Below are 16,315 nucleotides of genomic sequence, written 5' to 3'. Positions count from 1 at the left end.
TGCAGCTGAGCTTCCTCAGAAAAGGTGTTAATGGTTCTGATGGTGGGCTTTGTCCTTTTCCTGAGTGTGTGTGCTGGGACAATGATGAACTTTAGCTTGGTACATGATAACTACAGGCTGCGGCGCAGTAAAGTAAGCCCCGCCCTCACCAACCACACAGTGTGGCCACATGGAGCTCAGCCAGTGAAACACTTCATGTGTTAAACTTGTTAAAGGGGAAGTGATGAAGCTGAAGGCGTCTCTCTGCTCAGACTGATGTTCAGTCGTCATCCAGACACCATGAAGACTCCGTGTGTCTCTCTGCTCCTCGGTGAGTCAAACTCAGAGCTGCTGCTCATTTATTCATCAGCATTAAACTGAAGGGAACCTCTGCTACACACAGCCGGGAATGTGGAGGACTGTGATGCAGGACAGAGACACAGACACTAAATCCACACTGTGAAATCTCATCAGCTCCCAGAACTAAAAAACACTAATAAAACTTGTTGCCTCAAAAAAACTGAGTAAAGCTTAAGACGACTATATTAGGACAACTTATTCATTAAGTGTAGAGTTCTAAGAATAACTTGATGATTCTGACTGTGTAACACTGATTGTTCACCCACTGACAAACATGAAGTTCTGCTACATCAAAAAACAACTTGTAGTAACTTATATTAATATAACACTGTATGCAAATGTGAACTAAAGAGAATAATTAACAACACTTCTTGTAGGGGTGTTTAAATCAGCACAACTTTTATTTTGAAATGTAAAACAATATATCAGCCAACATCCTGGACACTGTTCTGCTGAACAACAACAGTTATGCTGTCATCACTGTTATAATGTTACAATGAAACAACGTCTCAGATTTAATTATTCTTATTATTAGTTTATTATTATTAGTTTAGGCTTTCCACAACTTTATTCTGGTGATCTGGAGAATAATTTGGCCACAAAACAAATTTCACCCTTCAAAAAGTTGCAGACTTCACTATATACAGTGCAGACAGTGTGGACCCTCTAAACTAAGTCTGTGGGATATGATCTTTGAATGAATGCAGACCAAACTGTCGTTGATTGTATTTACTTACACAGCATGTCTTGTAGGATTAACTGGAGTCATCAGCAACAGCACAGAGCAGTCACATCTCAGGTCTAATAACAGAAGACAGGAAACTAAAGCATAAAGGAAGCAGCAAGTAAAGCAGTTTGATGTAAAGTATGATTAAAGTTCAGCCTGATTAATATAAATGTGACAGCTACTAATATATTGTGGGAAGTAAACTGTAACCAAAATACTTCCCACTCAGCTGATGTCTTTCTGTCCAACAGCTGCTCTTCTAGACTTGTAAGAGTTTGATGTGATGTGAAAAGCTGCCACAAAGAATTAAAATAAATACAGAGGTTAAGAAGATGCAGTTCATATGTTATAAAAGTGGGTTGAAAACAAGCTCCGCCCCTAACAGCTGGGCTCTTATCTGGTATCTGCTCACGTTTCTATTTCAAACAATCAACAGAAAACTTCACTGAGAGATTTTATATAATGTTTTTAAAGCTGTGGCTTAATTTTTAAGTAACATGAGCCCAGAGGCAGCAGCAACGCTAGGCTAACACTAGCTAGCTAGCAAGTTCATAAACCTGGTGCTAAACTGAGAGAAGGCACAAAACCAGTTTGAATAAGAGTAAAGATTTACTCACTGAGTCAGTGTATCAGGTAAAGATCCACAGCAATGCCAACAATGATCTCTTGAGCTGAAGCTTCTCCAGCTTTGCTCAACATATTCCAGAAAAAAATGGCGACACCATGAACACGCGGACTGATCTGTGAGAGGAGGAGGACGGTGGTGACGTGGCATTTTCAAACCATATAGTCAAAACTTCCAGCTTACTGAGTTTTTCTAATTTAAGACAACTCAAATAAACTGATCAGCTCTTTGAATAAAAAGTACTGGTAACTTACGTAACCTGAGATCTAATAACAAGCTGATGAAAATTGAGTTCAGTCTACTTCAGTGGCGGCTGGCCCATAGGGGGCGCTCGGGCTCCGCCCCCCCAAATGTGGAGGAGTAAAAATATATATTTTTAAAAAATTCATCAATGATAGTTTTACTATGTGTGTGCCCATATACAGCCAGGCGTATTTTAACATTTTCACCAGCTGACTCATTAAAGTTCAACCAACAAACGGTGTTTTTCTTCTTCTGGGGCGCTCGTCAAAGCGCCCTTGATATGCAGCGAAATAGCCTATCATTAAATGGTTGCCAGGGGAAAATAATAAATATTTGACCTATCAGCGTCGCTGAATTAAATGGTTTGGGGGCGCTTAAAATTGCGCCCCTGCAGAAAACGCGCGAAGATTTGCTGTTCTAGAATTTTACCTCAGTCAGTAGCCTAAGTGAGCTATAAGGTCAGAGAGAGACGATGGCAGCGGTATTGTTAACGGTTGAGGCACAGCCTCCCCCAAATTCGGTTAGATCGCTTCTAACCTACCCTTTTGCCAGAAGGACAATGGCAGAAAAACTGCAAGTTAAAGAGTTGGGACCTGACAAGCCCGAAATTCAACTAACCCAGGCAACGAAGGAGAAGTCAAAAGCATACAACAGGACTTTTTGTCGGAGTTGGTTCCAGCGCAAGTCGTGGCTGACAGGCTGTGGAACAGCTAATGCACTTTTTTGTTTCCCGTGCATACTGTTCAAAAGTGACAAGTGTGATTTGACGTGGACACAATCTGGACAAACCGACTTGTTCATTTTAAATTTAAATTAAAATTGTGTTGTTTGATGTACTCATTAAATGGGTCATTTTAGTCGATATCATAAAAATTGCCCCCCCTGAGATTTTTTTCAGGAGCCGCCACTGGTCTACTTAATGTTTACCATCGTTTAATAACAGTTTACAAAAACCATGCCATCAGGTCATGAATTTAAATAAAAACTTTGGACTTTTATACACATTAATAATTCGCCAGTACACCAGAGTGACTACACGCTAATAATTATGGTTAAACAAGCAGGAAAAGCATTTTAAAATACTGATTTCAGTGGTCTAGGACACTGTGTACATGAAACGGTGTATAAAACACAACACTTGGTGATTAAACCATAAAATAGTTTCATTAAAAAGGAATAGAATAGAATAATCCTTTAATTGTCCCACAGGGGAAATTAGGGTTTAACAGCGGCAAGAAAGACACATATACAAACAAACAGTACACAAGACACAGGACAGAAACATACACAATTTTTACATATTTACATGAAGGACAATGGTTACCAAAAACTGAGTACCATACCATTATTAAATAAAATTAAATTAAATACAGATAAGAGACAAACCTTGGTTATAGTGTGAATCGGTTGATTAACTTATTGCAGTTACAGCGCAGATGTAAACATCTGTGTTTGTTGGGAGCAGTTCTGATTGTACAGTCTGACAGCTGCAGGGAGGAAGGACCTACAGAAACGCTCCTTCATGCATCGAGGATGCAGCAGTCTGTCACTGCAGCAGCTCTGCAGCAACATCTACATGCATGGGCTGGGAGACTCTGTCCGTCAGAGATGTTATTTTGGCCAGAGTCCTTCTGTCTCCCACCACCTGCACTGGGTCCAGGGTGCATCCCAGCACAGAGCTGGCCTTCCTGATGAGTTTACCCAACCTCTTCCTCTCAGCTGTCGATAAACTGCTGCTCCAACATACAACACTGTAAAAAATGACAGATGCCACCACAGAGTCATAGAAGGTCTTTAAAAGCGCTCCCTGGACTCCAAATGACCTCAGCCGCCTCAGCAGGTAGAGTCTGCTCTGACCCTTCCTGTAAAGAGCATCAGTGTTGTGGCTCCAGTCCAGTTTATTATTCAGGTGAAGACCCAGGTGCCTATAGGAGTCCACTATCTCAATGTCCACTCCCTGGATGTTCACCGGTGTCAGTGTGGTGGGTCTGCGTCTCCGGAAGTCCACCACCAACTCCTTGGTTTTCCCGGCGTTGATCAGCAGGTGGTTCTGCTGACACCAGTCCACAGAGTCCACTGTCTGTACTCTGAGTCGTCCTCACCTGTGATGAGGCGACAATGGCAGAGTCGTCAGAGAACTTCTGTAGGTGGCAGCGTGGGCAGTTGATGGAGAGGTCTCAGTGTAGAGGGTGAAGAGGAACGGTGCCAGCACAGTTCCCTGTGGGGCCCCCGTACTGCAGACCAGCGTGTCAGAGACAGCCCTGTGTCCTCACATACTGTGGGCGTCCTGTGAGGTAGACCAGTATCCACTGGGACATGTGGTGGTCCACTCCCGATAGCTCCAGCTTGTCTCTCAGAAGTCGTGTTGAAAGCACTGGAGAAATCAAAGAACATGATCCTCACAGTGCTTCCAGGCTTCTCCAGGTGAGTCAGAGCTCGGTGCAGGAGGTAGATGATGGCGTCCTTTGACCAAATTCAGTGTGGTAGCCTGACTATGCCACTGTTATGTATGTGATTGGTCTTTAGAACCAATGTCACCGTTTCACAGACAAGACTACAGGCCTTCCTGGAGGTGATTTCCTTTAAGGGAAAATAGGAACATTCAGGTAAATACGTGAAAAAGTGCACACTCCTCAGGAAATAGCATGTCTGTATTACTGCTGCCTCATTTCACTCACCTTTAAAACCATGTGTCTTGGGAGTGATGGGGGTAGGTACAGGTCTGTGCGTGGGTGGATTTTCAGTGCTGACTCTTCCATCCACCTTAAAGAGCTCAGCACAGGCCACAGAGAGCACCCTGTTCTCAATATGATGCTAATCCTACTAACTACATGTGACTTCCTGCTGACTTCCACTCGACTGGAAACCAGTGAGAAAACAACCAAATATTTCCAAAGAAAAAACTTGAATGCTGATCATAAACCCTGGAGAACTGCTGCTCAAGAGCACTTCAACCTCCCTCCGTGATACTTTGACCTTGGCCTCCAGTCTCCTTCTCCATGGAGGCCACTGCTGCTAGTAGCATCTCACTGATCTCTCCTGCCGTGGTGTAGATGAGCTGGTTGCAGTAGGTGTGGTCCTGCATTCACATCATCTAGTAGATCTTCTGAGGGTACTTCATGTAGTCTTGGTAACTGTGTGTGTGTGTGTGTGTGTGTGTGTGTGTGTGTGTGTGTGTGTAATGATCATGTAAACCAGGTGTATTAAACTATAGTTTAAAGAGGTCGTGTCAGAGACGATGTCTTGAAGTCCAGAGGATCAAACATAAATACACAGATGTAGATGTAGATGCAACATAGCAGTAAACACACATGTAAGACTGTTCTTATGCATGATGCTCCATTTCAACATAACACAATGTGATGCATGTTCAAAGGGGGATAAATAAAAAGAGAAAGAACTTGAACTTCCCCTTTTCTGTTTCACACACTGACTGTGTCTCAGTTATACTGGTAACACATCTCAACCACAGTTTCCACTCTCCTGTGCTTTTGCACGTCTCTGCTCTGTGAGTAAACTGAGCTCTAGCTTGTGCTGCCAGGATTTTAACCCTGGCTGACTCTGAGCCTCACACACATGTGGAGGAGCTCACTGATGAGCTGGGAACCACATTTAGCTGTGATTATGTTGAGTGTGGAGAAAAGTGCTTTAGTGTGTGGAGCCAAACATGGTGACGATGCTCAGAGTCAAAGCTGAGAAACTCTGCCTGCTTGTGACCTCTGACCTTTACTGACCTCTGTCCTCCTGTTGCAGGTGTGTGTGTGCTGCTGCTGTCTGCACCGACTGTTTCTGAAGGTGAGTTGATGGAAGTGAAACAGTGAGACTCCAACAAGAACACAAATACACTTACTGTGTGCGTGCGTGCGTGCGTGCGTGTGTGTGTGTCTGTGTGTGTGTGTGTGTGTGTGTGTGTGTGTGTGTGTGTGTGTGTGTGTGTGTGTGTGTGTGTGTGTCCTCCAGTGTCTCTGTCTGTCAGTCCAAACCTTCAGCAGGTCTTCAGAGGATCTTCTTCAGTGTATCTGAGTTGTGTTGATGATGGACAGACAGCTGATGGATGGACAGTGAAGAGGACCAGAGGAGGACCCACTGAGGACTGTGGAGCAGCTGTTTTGGGCTTTGGGAGGCTTCTTGGTTCCTACTGTGTTGTGGATCTTTCTGCTCCCAGTGAAACCTTCTGGTGTGAGGACTCCTCTGGACAGCAGAGTGACAACGTCTCCCTCAGTGTCCAATCAGACACTACAGGTGAGATGTTCCAGCTGTGTCTCTGTCTCTGTGTGACTCTGCTCTCATTAACTCTGTTTGTCTCTGATGGTCAGATAAAGATGTCATCCTGGAGATCCCTGCACTTCCTGTGAGGACAGGAAGTGATGTCATTCTGCGCTGCAGACAGAGGACTGGTGCCACAGTCGCAGCTTATTTCTTCATCAAAGGAAGTCGCCATGGTCTTGAACGAGAGCACATCATCACTAACATCATGCAGGCTGATGAAGGTCTCTACTGTTCTACTGAACAGGGTAGAAAGTCTCCTCAGAGCTCTCTGAGGGTCAGAGGTCAGAACACTGACATCACTTCCTGTTTAAAAAATGATGTAACAATGTGACCTGATAATAAACTGACTGAACCATCTTCATCATCTCTCCTCCAGATCCTCCCAAAATCATCCATCCTCCCCCTCCTCACTGTCCTCCCCCTCCTCACTGTCCTTCTCCAAGAACCTCCTCAAACTTTGCTCCTCCTCTTACTTATCCTCCTCTCCCAGCATCCACCTGTCCTCCTCCTCCTCCCTCTCTCCTGGTCCCAATTGTAGCAGGTCTGGTCTCCATGGTTCTCCTGGTTCTGGTTCTGGGTGGAGTCCTGTTCCTCTGCAGTAAACTAAAAGGTGATAAACCTGCACAGAAGTAAAAGTCTTGTTCCTTTATTGCTTAAAGCTGACGAGAGCAGCCGCGCTCCCGTCAACTCTTTTAAAACCTGCTGCAGGACGAGTTGGAACAATAATGTTTGTGCGTCTGAAAACAGAGGAGTTGTGTTTACACATCACACATTCAGCTGGTCCCAGGTTTCCTTCCACTCATGTGTCTGCAGGAACAACAAGTTCACAGCACTTCCTACTGTCTGACAAACACCATCACGCTGTCAGCACGAACCATCACATGAGTTCGATGTGCACCATTACTCCTCCTGTGCTGATGGTGCTCTGTGTGATGCAGGAGGTCGGGGAGCAGAGCTGTGGAGCTGTGGAGGTGACGGCTGTCTGAGACGGAGCGTCTGCCTCTGCTGTGAGTCTCCTTCATGTTCCTCCACATGTATTATCTGTGTTTCCACCACTGGAGGGCGCTGTGGGTTATTGATGTGTGGGAACAGCCAATCACTGCAGTCTGAATGCTTCTCTTTGGTCATGTGACCATTTGATCTCTGATCAGTGCGTTCTTCAGTTTCAGGCCTGTTTCTGCTGACTGCTGCAGGTGAGCTGATGTTCCTACACCTGTCTGTCCTCATCATGACCTCTGACCTTTGGTGACCTTTAGTGACCTCTGTCCTGTTGCAGGTGTGTGTGTGCTGCTGCTGTCTGCTCTGACCGTTTCTACAGGTGAGTTGAAGGTAACGGGAACTCTGAGGTGATGTAGGTGCTCTGTGGTCGCTGCTCCATCATCATGTCTAACAATCCTCGGTCAGCCTCTTCTTCTTCTTCTCTCCTTTATCTGACTTAATGTTGACAGCTGATAAATAAAGCTTCAGCTCCTCTGTTCAGGTTTTCATGCTAACAGTAAGAGCTGCTGTTTTTAATGTTTCACTGCTGTTTGAACAACTTTTAAACGTTGTGACTTTTTGACACCACGTCATTCTGAACTTCTGAGAGACCTTTTTAGAGAAAACGATGTGTGTTATGGCACAAAGCTGGTCTGCTCCTTTGTTCAGGGTCTGACTGGGATGTTGGTTCTGATTCTGAACACATTAAAAGGCTCCATCAGCTTCTGGAGTCACAGCCGCTCTTCTTTTTCTTGAGCCTGGACTTTTTGCAGCAGTTTGTGGGATCTTCAAGAGTCACAGGCTGCAAATTTGTCCATGATGATGAGTCATGTGTTTCTAGCAGCAGGGTCTGAAACTGCAGTATGAGGTTCTGAGACCAGCTACAAACATGAGAAACAAGCACAGAGGACTGCAGACGACAGGAAGTTATAAAACTAAATCAGACTCAGGGTTAGCTAACACGTCTAAGGAGGCTGGAAGGAAACTTCTTGTCTGCAGGAGGACACTTCCACCTCCTGAGGGTGGAAGAAAAAAGGAGACTTCTGAAAGTTTGGTGAAGACGGTTCAGCTCAGATCCTCCAACATGACTGAGCATCACTCAACATCCTCAGAGCACAGACGACTTAAAATCAGACAAAACAGGCTACCCTGACCTCCTCTGTGTCCTCCTCCTGACTCCCCTCTCTGTGTCCTCCTCTTTCAGCTCCTCCTCCTCCCTGTGAGTCTGTGCTGAGACTCGTCTGCCATCTAGTGGTCTTCTGTCCGTACTGCATCTCCACTGGTCTGCTGCTGTCCATGTGCTGCAGCAGGAAGACACCGAACAAACCAGCCGTCTCCATGGAGATGAGCCAGTGTGATGGAGGAGGTCAGGGACTGGCTGAAGATGGTGATGATGTCACTGCTGATGTCACCACTGAGCATGCCTTCTGAGCTGCAGACTGACAGCATCTGCAGTATTTCTGTATCTTGGTTCCTCTTTTGCTGTGTTGGAGAAAAGTTCTAGTGTTTGCTGTCAGTATGGATTAGTTAGGTTTGAGTTTATCGCTTCATCCCTGTTTCCTGTGTAAGTCTGTCCTCTGTGCATGTCTCTTAAGTCATGTGTCCTCTGTCTGTATTGTGCCTCCTGTACATTCTCCCAGTGCATCATGTGCGTCTCCTCCCGTTGTCTTCCAAGTTCGTCTAGTTCTTCCCTCCCGTCTCCTGTGTCATATTGTGTGAATTAGTGTTTCCTGTTTTACTTTGACAGTGCCACGTCCTGTGTTCAGTGTGTATAGCTTTGCTTCCTGTGTGTCGTCAGGTCCACTCTCCCTAATGACCCTTGTGTGCTTATGTTGTGTCTGTTTTCCTCTGTCAGGTTGCCTGTTTCCTGTGTCTCTCACGTCATGGTCTAGTTCATCCTGGTCTCATGTTCCAGTTTTCCTTGTTTTTTGCTTTATTTTCCCCAGTTTAGTCAGTGAGTCCAGTCCTGGTTTCACATTTTATGTATGTCAACATTTCCAGCCTTAATAAATGACTCTCCTTCCGTTCAACCTCACTCTCGCCTCAGTTGTCTACATTTGGCTCCTCCTCTTCTCTCCACATGATGTGTTGTTGCCGATTGTGACGCCGTGGAGCTCTGATGTGTAAGTCAGTAAGTTTACCTCAGCATACGAGGTGAAAAACTAACTTCATCGTCTTTAAATTTGTTACTGAGGTCTGGACGAAGAACACAGCCCTGTAAACCCTCCCACTGATACTACACTGATACATATTACCCAAATGGTCACTGCTAAATAAACACACTGTGTGTTGAACCAAAATCATACATGTTTCCACGTAAAAATGTCCTGATGCACGCTCAGTGATCCAGGTAAGGAGATCCCTAAAGGTTGACCGTAGATCTGACCTGTGTGACCTCTGAGGCTCCATCACTGAGTGTATTCAGCAGATACAGATACAAACACTTCCTCTGTTCATGTCAGTGTGCAGTGCTGTTTACACAGCATCCACCTGACTGCTGAGACTGGGAGGAGTCACAGATCCTGGGTGGGCCGGGTCAGGAAAACTACCAGATTAAACCTGTGGATCCAGCTGCTGTGGATCCAGCTGCTGTGGACCCAGCTGCTGTGGACCCAGCTGCTGTGGATCCAGCTGCTGTGGAGCTCTCAGTGGAATATCCTGAGCAATAACTTCAGATTTAATTGAGGTTAACTGCGTTTGTGCTTGCTGCTTCTTCGTACGAGGGTCAGAGTTCACAGGTCAGATGCATCACTCAGATCCAGGTTTGTCCAGAGACAACGACGGCTGCAGGACCTGAGCCAGAGAGCAGCAGGACTGACTCCACCCAACTGTGCTGGACGCTGAAATATGTAAATAAACTGAACATATTTAACTCACACTAGAAGAGAGAAAACGTCGACTGTTAAAACTGAGAAAATGAACCACGTTAATAAAATGAGCTCCTTTTAATTGGCTGACATAGAAAGAGCATGTTAGAGAGGCAGGCAGACAGACATGTTCCTCACTGTGAACATCTCATCATCTACAGAACATGATCTCATCAGGAGACTCAGGGTTCAGTTAACCTTTGACCTTCAGCAGAGCTGCTTTGACCTTTGACCTCCAGATGAGACCACAATGGAGGAACAGCGTTGTCTCCTCAACAGAGGATCGGTTTGATCAGACACTGCTGGGACTGAGGAGTCTTTCTAATTCGTCGGTTTATGTGGAAATGAACGTCTTCAGGAAAGATAAGCTCAGCTCTGGTTAAAAACAAGCTGTCGTGTTCATTGTGCTCATTCATGAACACCACCAAGTCATTGGTTCAGGTATGTGGATGACACCTGGGTGAAAATCAAATCTCAGGATGCTCCACATTTCACATTAACTCGGTGGACCGACACATCAGATTCAAATGTCAAAGCTGGAAAGGCTCCTAAAGAAAGCTCCAGCCGATCCAGGAGAGAAGTACAACCTCTGCCTAAGCAAAAACCTGGAGTGATCCCGTACGTGTCAGGAGTATCGGAGCAGTTCAGATGCATTTTTGCTAAACACCGCATCTCTGTGGCTTTTACACCCCAAAACACGCTGCGCCAAAAACTGGTCCACCCTAAGGATCAGGTCCCCCGACACAAACAGAGTAACATAGTGTACGCTGCTAAGTGCAGGAGGATTGCCAGGATCTATACATCGGGGAAATCGAACCACCTCTGGCTAAGAGCCACCTCGTCAGGCAAGGACTCTGCAGTCTGTTCACACCTACAGGTGGGCTTTGATCAGAGGGTTTTGGTCAGTGGTCATGAGAAATGCATATTAATGATGAACTGACCTCCCAGCCCATTGTTCCTTCAGTGGTTTCAGTCATTATGCAAATGTACTGTTTATAAGATTGAAACCTGCAGTCAGCTGAGACTGAAGACGTCACCTGATGATGACGAAACGTTTCTCCCACAAAATGCTACGTCCAGATGAACAGAATCAACTTTTGGAGATTTACTTTCCTGGATGATTGAGATGCATCAAGACATCTCGACCAATTTTTTAAAAAATGGCAACACACGCATTTGTTTGTGTAGGGCGAGGGGAACGTTTCGGGAGTGAGGGCAGCGAGACAGAGTGAGCAAGAGAGAGACAGAGAGATTTGTGATGTTTAGTGTGGAGTGTTAGTGTGTTGTGTTGTCTTGTGTAATTAGTGTGTAGTGTATTCGTTGTTGTATGTTGTGTGTCAATGAGGGCACTAATGAACGTCACAAATGCAGATTACAGTGAACGCCGTCTCCAGCTGGGAAACGGGAGGAGTGATACAGCTCCTGCTGTCAGACCTGCAGGAGGTGTCCTGCTCTCCTCTGTCTTATAGTGGACAGGAATCAATTTTTAATGGTACAAATCATTTGTGTGCCTTCTTATTTAATGCAGAACACCTGTATTGTTCTGTAAATAGTTTGAAATGGTTATTAAAAAAAACCCATTTGCTGCAATTTCAGGTAAATATCTGCATGTAACGTTGTTCTTTGCACAACTTGTGCATAGGTTTTTAAAATTTCATTTACAATTTATGTTTGCATTTCAAGCTATAAAACTGATTCGTTTTTACAGTGACAAAAAGAACTTTTCTCTCCTCTGATTTTATGTTTTTGTCTGAATTTAGATCAGTATGTTAAAATGGAAAAAATAACAGTAAATTCAAACATGTGAGGTTGTGCTGAGAATAATGAGACCAAACAAGGCGAGATAAACAGTTTTAAAGGTGAGACGTGGAGGTAAAATCAAAAGTAGTCAAAAACAGCCAGTTATACCCTAAAAATGGTTAAAATTTAAATTCTAAATGTTGTGATGGATAATTATAACCAATATCTACTAAAGTATTTTTTAATGACCTCATTTTAAATTGCAGACTGAAAGCTGTATGTTGATTGAGACCAGTCTCTATCTAACTGCAGGAGTGGAGCTGTGTTCCACTGGCCTAGAAATATTTAGTTGTAAACTGAAAACTCTAAGGTACTGGAGTCACACTTTCTTCAACTTCCACCTTTGCTAAACCCCACTGTATAGCTTTCAGGTCTGTTCTATCAGCATCAACGTGTGCTGATGGGCAACTGGATATTTGTTTGCTGTTTCATCCACCACGTCTATGTACAAGCAGTTTTGTTTTATATTCCAAAGCTAAGTGAAACCCAACTTAAATAGTTTATTCTTTTACTTAAGAGAGTGTGAAGTGTGAATATACAGGCCATTTACCATTTACTCAGTGACTAAAGATGCACAGCAGACTGAGAACTTCATTCTGTACTTAAGTAAAAATACTACTGTTAAAAATACTCCAAGTACTAATTCAACTTCTTTACTCAAGTAAAAGTAAAAAGTACTGGCTGTGAAATGAGAGTAAAAAGAGCTGATTGAAGAACATTTCTAACACGTGTTTATACAAAGCTAACTGAACCATGTGCTGCATCAACGTGATAATAAAATAATATTATTCACTTTGTTTCTAATAAATATTCCCAGCTTGAATCAGACAAGTTGAACATGAGCAGAGAAAAAGAAGGAAATCCAAATATTCCTGTGTTCAGTTTTCTCCATTTACAGGCCGACTGTGCCTCTAAACAGGAACATGAGCAGGAAGAGGCTGAAGTGGATTCAGCAGGTGGAGGATGGATAACATCAGCTGGAAAGATTTACTGTGACGTTTGTTTGCTGTTTTCGCCTCGTGCACGAGAACATCACCAAATAAACTCCAGACAGTTTTTAATATTTCACTGTTCAAGAGCAAAAAGACTGACGGACTGTGTTTAAGGCCACCTCACAAATGTCACACATGAAATATTCAGTGTTTATTTGCTGGTTTGTTGGCAGCAGCTCCTTAAAGTCTGTCACACATCTGTTTGACCGTCTCCAGTTAATCTGCAACAGCAGCATCAGGCGGCTCAGCTGATCTCTGGTGTGTAGCTGCTGTGCTGCGCTCCCATTCCTCAGTGAAAGCAACAGCAGAACAAAAACTCTCTTGATCCACATGTTTGAAAAGAAAGCTTTTAAACAGATGGACACACTCAGTAAAGGACAAAGAAAGAAGTAAGAAAAAATTAGAGTAAAGAGTAAAAGCAGGAGCAACTGAAACAGGCTGCATGCTAGCTGACGCATGCTAGCTGACGCATGCTAGCTGACGCATGCTAGCTAACACATGAGCACTAGAACTGTTCAACTTCATTGTTATGATTTTAGCACCGAGTTACATGAAATCCTGCATCAAAAAGAACAACACAGCGATCACAGACATGTTTCTGCCAACAAACCAACATTAACCCAGAACAGCCTCTAAAACAACCTGCTGTGGTTTGGAGTAGAGATTCCTGAATTTACCAGGTGCACCTGAAGGCAGCACAATTTAAACCGTAAATAATGATGTAGGTGCGCAAATCCTTTTCAAGCGTCACAGCATCAAATGAGCCGGCTTACGTTTGTTGCACTTCTACACCAAGTTTTACGCTCGCGTTTCTTCGTTGCTGATTTTTGTTCCACAAACCAAAAGAACAAAGATTCAACCTTTAATATATTTTCATGTGTGTTTCCAGCACTGTGACATATCACACACACACATGCTGAGTGTGTCACTGATAAAGCTGTGACACAGCAGCTCACTCAGTCCAGTCCAGGTAACAGACTCACCTGTTAGCAGCAGCTCTGCCCTCACAGAGCTCAGCTGCTTATTTCAGTCAGCAGGAAACATTAATATTATGGACTACAGCCGTCTGTCAGGGCCGTTCAAGGACACAACGTCACACACAGGTTTAAACTGTTAGACTCATGAATACCCACAACGTTCGATGCACATTTCTCTTTAACAGGAGCAAACGGCCTGATCAGATAATATAAGAACTCATAAAAGCTCATTTATGTAAATCTCTGCTTGGACCAGTGAAACAGTCTCACACTGATTAAACACCATCACTACTTCAGTAATGACAGAGGGGCGTAGGCGTGCTCGTGGGACAGCTTCCTCCAGCTGTGGAAACCAGATGTGGAAGCAGACTCCCTGATGTTGCAGTCCAACACCAGCAGAGAGGACTCAGCTGCTGGGCGGAGCTTATCTTCCTGTCCTGTTCAAATCCAGCATGAAACTCTTCTTATGTTCCCTCTTCAGTCTGATCCTGTCTAACAAACATCACTGTTCACCTCCTCCTCCCTCTGTGACTCCTTCATGTCCACTTTACTCCTCAGTAAGTCTCCACAGCTCCAAGCCAGCTCTGCATTCAGAGTTAGTCCATGTTTATCTAAGTTAGTTCATCACGGGTCCTTCCTGCTCTGATTGGAGCTCTGAGGTCAGAGGGGTGTTTCATGATGTTTGTCTGATCTTCTCTGACGCTTCCTGATAGTCAGCAGCTTTGAACTTTAACTCAAATGAAGCATTTTCACTCCATCAGCAGAAACAGCAGAAACACGATCATCATCATTATAAACCTCTAATGTTAGACAAACAGCTGCAGAACATCTGGCTGAGGTTAGTTAGCTGTTAGCTGTTAGCAGAGGAAGGCCAAAGCAAGGCTGCATCTTCATCTTCCTCAGGGCTGAATAAACAACAGATACTGTATATACACAGGCTGCTCTTCATCACCAGCTCCTCCTCCTCAGACTGTTTCTTCAGCAGTCAGAGGTTCCTGTGCCCCTGAGGACACAGAGGACAGTCAGACACTCACATGGGTCGGTGGGTTTGATGCTGGAGTCTGTCCCAGCTGTGCCAGCTGATCAATATCCTACAAACAGACTGATCGGTTCTCTGATCTGCGATCGATCAGCTGGAACTAGGATGAGGATCAGAGCCAAGAATAAAACCAGGTTCATACATTCATACCTGCACGGGCAGGTGAGTTCCTGTGATCATGTGACTATATGAGTTTATATCATGTCTGTGTGACTCCACGTGTTTAAACTCTGACTGTGATCAGTTTAGTTCACTATAAACGAACATGCACAGCAGCTCCTGGGAGACACACAAGTTGTACATGAAACACAAACAGATGTGTTTCATATGGAAACGCTGTCTGAGATTAACAGCTGAGAGTGAAACAGATGCACAGTATGAGTTGCTACCTGCTGCCACCGACAGCTCCCACACAGCTCCGTTACTCTGCTGAAGGAGGCGCCTGCAGTCTCCTCCCTGTTGGACAGGAAACACTGACAGGGGGCGTTTCCCAACAATAAACAATGATGTCATTAATACGTCTACATTAACAAATGAGAGACCACGACAGAGGGAGAAATAACAACTCTTCCCAGCTTTCTGGTTTTTGAATCTGCCCTGGTTTGAATGTAATGCTCGTTTTTTTAAACGTTGCAAATAAAAGTTCGTATGAATCTTGGTTCTTTAAACACATGGCACTTTATAAAAATTAGGGGTTGTTTATTCATTAAATGTATTCTACAAAGTGTTCAGAAAATGGAGATGACTGAATTCACACGTGTTCATAATGTAATAATGTGTTTCTCATTTCTCCAGTAACATTAGTATGTGTAAGTATTAGAGATGGCACGATACCACTTTTTTATGTCCGATACCGATATCATAAATTTGGATATCTGCCGATACCGATATGAATCCGATATAGTGTTTTTAATCAATAAAACAGTTTTTTAATATCTTGCTGCCGTTTCTATAAGTTCATACTCAAAAAACAAACAAACACTAAAGCTATCCTGTTATACCTGTTTGCAAAAACTGTTTCATAGTTCAGCAACACTGATCAATCTAATAAACTTAAACCTGCTCCATCCTCCCTATTCTGGTATTTTAAAGAGCACTTAGCAGAAATATTAAGCTACCTGACTAATAGGGCTGCAAACTCCCAGCAAAAAAATAGGGAATCACCCCCACCCACCACCTTGTGATGCTTAATCGACATAATCAACTTAACTCATTCACTGCCAGCCATTTCCAAACGTATGCTTTCAATTGACGTCTATAGCCGTCAATGGCAGTGAATGAGTTAAATTTAATGCAAGTGTGAAAGAAATGCACAGAAATCAATTATTTTTTTAAGAATAATTAAATAGATTCAACATCTTTCTTCAACAGAACTGCAGACTGCACAGATGGCACCTTCCCAAAGGAAAAAGTACTATAGCTTACTAGGGTATATTAGACTTAATAGTTACTATATACA

The 16,315-nt window shown here is 43.8% G+C and overlaps 1 protein-coding gene across 1 annotated transcript; it reads left to right on the top strand.

Moving 5' to 3' along the window:
* The first annotated feature begins 222 nt into the window (after positions 1 to 222).
* LOC146712177 (uncharacterized) lies at positions 223 to 9,216 on the top strand. Its single transcript, XM_085451987.1, has 9 exons — positions 223 to 310; positions 5,688 to 5,729; positions 5,895 to 6,176; positions 6,251 to 6,484; positions 6,580 to 6,813; positions 7,142 to 7,210; positions 7,367 to 7,396; positions 7,480 to 7,521; positions 8,386 to 9,216. The coding sequence occupies exons 1-9, from the start codon at positions 256 to 258 to the stop codon at positions 8,610 to 8,612; spliced, it is 1,215 nt and encodes a 404-aa protein (XP_085308113.1). The 5' UTR covers positions 223 to 255; the 3' UTR covers positions 8,613 to 9,216.
* Positions 9,217 to 16,315: the final 7,099 nt, after the last annotated feature.

This window comes from Copadichromis virginalis, linkage group LG3 (assembly GCF_057382275.1).
Source record: "Copadichromis virginalis isolate Kocher_CV1m ecotype Utaka linkage group LG3, C_Virginalis_male_GT1.1, whole genome shotgun sequence".
Classification (NCBI taxonomy): Eukaryota; Metazoa; Chordata; class Actinopteri; order Cichliformes; family Cichlidae; genus Copadichromis; species Copadichromis virginalis.
This window is presented reverse-complemented; position numbering and strand designations above follow the sequence as displayed.